Source organism: Carica papaya, chromosome 8, assembly GCF_054855325.1.
Source record: "Carica papaya isolate Zhongbai chromosome 8, ASM5485532v1, whole genome shotgun sequence".
Classification (NCBI taxonomy): domain Eukaryota; kingdom Viridiplantae; phylum Streptophyta; class Magnoliopsida; order Brassicales; family Caricaceae; genus Carica; species Carica papaya.
Window position 1 is genome coordinate 4,001,497 of NC_142316.1, and position 5,061 is coordinate 4,006,557.

The 5,061-nt window shown below is 31.3% G+C and overlaps 1 protein-coding gene across 5 annotated transcripts; it reads left to right on the top strand.

Moving 5' to 3' along the window:
• Nucleotides 1-928: 928 nt before the first annotated feature.
• On the top strand, nucleotides 929-4,567 carry LOC148240389 (uncharacterized). Of its 5 annotated transcripts, none has more exons than XM_088210002.1 (10): nucleotides 929-1,394; nucleotides 1,475-1,603; nucleotides 1,724-2,014; nucleotides 2,130-2,180; nucleotides 2,270-2,335; nucleotides 2,405-2,618; nucleotides 2,774-2,839; nucleotides 3,535-3,825; nucleotides 3,964-4,187; nucleotides 4,353-4,567. In XM_088210002.1, the coding sequence occupies exons 1-8, from the start codon at nucleotides 1,239-1,241 to the stop codon at nucleotides 3,540-3,542; spliced, it is 981 nt and encodes a 326-aa protein (XP_088066128.1). In that variant the 5' UTR covers nucleotides 929-1,238; the 3' UTR covers nucleotides 3,543-3,825; nucleotides 3,964-4,187; nucleotides 4,353-4,567. The 5 variants fall into 5 exon arrangements, with proteins under 5 accessions (XP_088066128.1, XP_088066129.1, XP_088066130.1 ...); XM_088210003.1 differs by having other exon boundaries at nucleotides 3,535-3,633; nucleotides 3,709-4,187; XM_088210004.1 differs by having other exon boundaries at nucleotides 3,535-3,633; nucleotides 3,712-4,187.
• The last annotated feature ends 494 nt before the right edge of the window (nucleotides 4,568-5,061 follow it).

Consider the following 5,061-nt stretch of genomic DNA (forward strand, 5'->3'; position numbering starts at 1 on the left):
TTGAGCAATCAATAAGCTTTCACTATCTGTAAAATATATAAATTTTAAATATGAACAGAAAATGTCTATTGGTAGAATAGGTAAGATGTTTTTCTCTATTAGTATAAACATTCTCTTTATATCTTGTGCCAACTAAAATAGAAATTGAATACTGTACATGTATCATTAATTAAGTCATAATTATAATTAATTAGGCATTAAAATTAGCCATGAATATAAAATTACAAGTTTAACTAAAAACAAAAATTTTATAAAGTTTTCGTATTCATTCACAATATTCCTAAACTAGATTTAAAATATCAAATACCTTTTTTTACTAAAATATAAGAGAATTATGCAATTCAAAACATCAAGTATATGTATCTTTTACTAAAAAATATATATATTTTATTAACTAAAAATGAAACTTATCATAATTTCTATAAGTTTGATATTAATTATATATAAAAATTGATCCGAATGTACACGCCATATAAAAGAAATTCATCCTACCTTTACACACTTGAAAAGGAAAAGAGAAAAGAAATTAATTAGTTGCAATTTATATGTATAATATAGGTTATAAATGAAGATAAATGAGAGAAATTAATATTAGGAAGTTATTTTAATTACATAGAAGCAAAAAAGGGTAATTAATTGCAGGTAATAAGGTACATGCATTTCAGTGTCTAGTTTTGGACATGATAGATATGCAAAATCCATAGCATTAAATTCAATAGATACATTTCATTGTTATGTTAATGTTGAGCGGTCAAGAATCATTTTGCTTTCACTAGAAGGAAAACATATAAATTTTTGATATGAACAAAAAATGTCTATTGATATTGATAAAATAGGTAAGATATTTTTCACTATTAATATAAACATTCTCTTTATATCTTGAGCCAATTAAAAAAATTTGAATATTGTACATGTATCATTAATTAAATTATAAATGTATTACTTAAGAATTAAAACTAACTATAAATATAAAATTAAAAATTTAACTAAAAACACATTAAATTTTATAAAATTTCCATATTCATTCACAATATTCTTAAATTAGATTAAAAATATCAAAGACGTTTTTTAGAACAAGACAGAAAGGAAAGAAAAAAAATGAAGAATCCATCCAAGGTTGCCATCCTCAATATATATGACCGTTCACTACTTGATTCATCTCCAGATAAACATCTCTCTCTCTCTCTCTCTCTGTCCCTCTGTCTATCTATCTATCTATCTATCTATCCCTGTACAACATGTCCCACACAAAAATTGAGAGTCTAGAACTCTCTGGTTTCGAAATACAGCCATACATTGAGCAACATGAAGGGGCAGGTGCATCAAATCAAAATTCAAACGCTAAAGGATCAGAAGCATCCAACATCTTCGATCAAGTACGAGCAATGGTTGGAGTAAGTATCGAAATATGCATATGTGCTAAGGATTCGATATGTTTTTTTATAACTTTTTAAAATGCTCCATCTTGATACAGAAAAGGGTAAGGGAGTTCACTTCAGACGACCTCGTTTCTCCCAAAACGAATAACCGGTACACAATTCGGCAAAGAACCAAATGTTGGACTATAGAGCGACGACAGCGTGTAACTATGAGATATGATTCAGTTAGTCCTATTAATTTTTTGAACTTAACAAGTCTTTTTTAGAGCGTGCATCTAGAAATTAGAAATTTATATATGGTTACTCAAAAACCTTGACAACATTTACTTGATGTGTTACTGCAGTATTTCATTCATAGGGAATCACGGGGATTATTCCGACCAGCAGTGGAAGTCACAGACTTTATACTGCACGAGGTCTACCCAGAGAAGCCGATTCCCAAGCCAAGGAAGAAAATAACAGAAGAAGGGAGTAGTTCTGCAGTGCCAGCAGGAGAAGGGAGTAGTTCTCCGGTGAGAAATAAGGTGGGAAGGCCAAGAAAAAATAAGGTGGATGGGGAACAAGAAAGTACTCCGGTAAGAAGGAAGGTTGGCAGGCCAAGGAAGGTGGTGGATGGGGAAAAACCGACTTCTTTTGTATGGTGTTTTTTCGCGTATATACATACACACATTGGAAATATTATGGTCACAATTAATTTTCTAATACTAAAATATTTTATGTAGATTTCTTTTATTCTTTTTTGTTGTGCAGGTGGATGTGCAGAGGAAGGAAAAGGGAAAGAGAAAGAGGATGGAAGAAGAGGTTGATTCATTTTTAATTAAATTGATTCTTATACAATATACATTTATAAATTTTACAGCTGAAGCTAACTTTGTTTCTTGTTTCTATAGTTGATAGAGCATTTACAGCAGAAATCGATACTTGAACCCAATGACAAGATTATAGAAAGTTATTTGGTGGGTACAGTTCGATAAATATTTAAGCTATGGTATGATTAAGGTACAAGTAATATAATTTTCTTTCAGGAAGCGAAGGGAAATGTTGTTCTTGATGAGGCAGAAGGAAATACGAACAGGCATAAAATGAAAGAGAAGATGTCGGAGCCTAAAAAGAATTCTGTGGAAGAGATGTACAGGAGAAATAATAATGAGGAGCATCGAAAGTTATACATTGGTGGTTTTTCTGGAAAATCCAAGAAGGACCTCCAACTCTTCTATCAATCTAAACCTAGAACTACTTGTAAGTCTCCCTTAACTCAACAAATTGATAATGATATATATATTTCGAACTAGACCTAAAACCACTAATGCTCAAATTTTGGCAATCATGTGTTGTGTATGTATTGCTTTTGTTCTTGCTTTTAAGTGTAATGAATGCTTCATATTTGGTAACAGATGAGGGATGTAGCACGATGGGCAACGAAGAATTTTTCATTCCAGAAAATGAGAAAGTCAGTCAAGGTATTAACATATTATATATGTACACAGTTGAGGCGATACATATATAAATGTTTATATCTATATATGTGCACAAATTGAAGTGTTTTTCTTTTACATATAATGAATGTTTGATGTTTGATGTTTGATAACAGAGAAAGACAAAAGCATGACTGGTAATAAAGAATTTATCATTCTAAAAAGAGAGAATGACAAACAAGATATACACATATTTATATATGTAGTGTGACATATATACAGATCTACATATCTATATATAGTCATGTAATTAAGTGTTTGTTTAGGATGTAATTCACATCAACTAAGTATAAGAACCTATAGTTATATATATGCACATATTTATATGTTACCTAGTTGATGTTATATATATACACATTACTTAAGTGTTTGTTTATAGTGTAATCTCACATTGACTAAGTATGATAAACTATAGTAATTTTTTTTTACTATCATAACATTTTAGGTCTAAATCTAATCTGATTTAGAACTAATTACGTATTATCTATACGAGCTATCTTTTGTCGTGGCAGCTGAGCCATTTCTTTCAAAAGACCTTATGAAAAAATTTTCCATCCTTACGAACCCGGTCAAATGGTGCTTCCACTATCTGTATATATATATATGTGTATAGATATATATATCAAACTTTTTCTAGGTTTTTAAGAATATAACTTAAAATGTGTGTATGGGCACAGCAGCAACCTAAGAAACGACAAAAATATCCAGTAGCAGGAAGAGCCGCGGTTTCTTTTACCCTTCTAGAGGATCTTCTGGTCTTAGCTAATAGCATCCAACTGGTTAGTAAATAATTTTGTCCAATTCAAAGTAGTGGGTTTTGTGGAAAACTTGTAAGTGGTTAATTTTCTTGATAGTAGTATACTTCTGACCAACTCGTTCTGCCCAAAACGAGTCATCGGTACACAATTTAGCAAAGAACCGAAGGGTGGACTATAGAGAGATTGCAGTGCGCAACTATGAGATATGATTCAGTAAGTCCCATTAATTTTATGAATTGAACAAGCTGGATTTCTCAGAGCATGCATCTAGAAATTAAAAACTCTACACATGGTTGCCTAAGAACATTGACAACATTTACTTGATGTGTTACTGCAATATTTCATTCATAGGGAATCACGGGGATTATTCCGATCAGTAGTGGAAGTCACAGACTTTATATTATATGAGGTCTACCCAGAGAAGCCGACTCCCAAGCCAAGGAAGAAAACAGCAGAAGAAGGGAGTAGTTCTGCAGTGCCAGCAGGAGAAGGGAATAATCCAATGCGAAAGAAGATAGGAAGGCCGAGGAAAAATAAGGTGGATGAGGAAAAAAGAAGCACTCCAGTAAAAAAAGGTAGGTTGGCAGGCCAAGGAAGGTGGTGGATGGGGAGAAGACGACTTCTTCTATATGTTGTTTTTCAGTGTACACATACATACATCGGAAATATTATAGTCACAATTAATGTTCTAATACTAAAATATTTTATCTATATTTCTTTTATTCTTTTTTGTTGTGCAGGTGGATGTGCACAGGAAGGAAAAAGGATGGAGAAAGAGGATGGAAGAAGAGGTTGATCCATTTGTAATTAAATTGATTCTTATACACTACATATTTATAAATTTTACAGCTGAAATAAACTTTGTTTCTTGTTCCTATAGTTGATAGAGCGTTTCAAGCAGAAATTGATACTTGAACCCAATGAAAAAATTACAAAAAGTTATTTGGTGGGTACAGTTCGATAAATATTTAAGTTATAATACGATTAAACTACAAGTAATATAATTTTTGTTCAGGAAGCAAAAGGAAATGTTGTTCTTGATGAGGCAGAAAGAAATACGAACAGGCATAAAATGAAAGAGAAGATGTCGGAGCCTAAAAAGAATTATGTAGAAGAGCTGTATAGGTGAAATAATAATGAGGAGTAGGAAAAGTTATACATTGGTGGTTTTCCTGGAAAAACAAAGAAGAACCTCCAACTCTTCTATCAATCTAAACCTAGAACCACATATAGTTATTGTACCAGAAAGAGAGAATGTCAATCACACATATTTATATGTATAGTATGATATGTATATATATGTATATATATTTACATATGTACATACATGCACGTAATTAAATGTTTGTTTAGGATGTAATTCACATAAACTAAATATAAGAACCTATAGTACTATATGCAAATGTTTACATGTTACATAATGGATGTTTATATATAAAAAATACACAC

Bases quoted from the DNA above. Each gene is read 5' to 3' on its own strand.
- LOC148240389 (XM_088210000.1), top strand. From the start codon at position 1,239: ATGTCCCACACAAAAATTGAGAGTCTAGAACTCTCTGGTTTCGAAATA. The intron at 1,604-1,723 runs GTTAGTCCTATT...GTGTTACTGCAG, and splicing joins TAACTATGAGATATGATTCA to TATTTCATTCATAGGGAATC. The intron at 2,619-2,773 runs GTAAGTCTCCCT...ATTTGGTAACAG, and splicing joins ATCTAAACCTAGAACTACTT to ATGAGGGATGTAGCACGATG.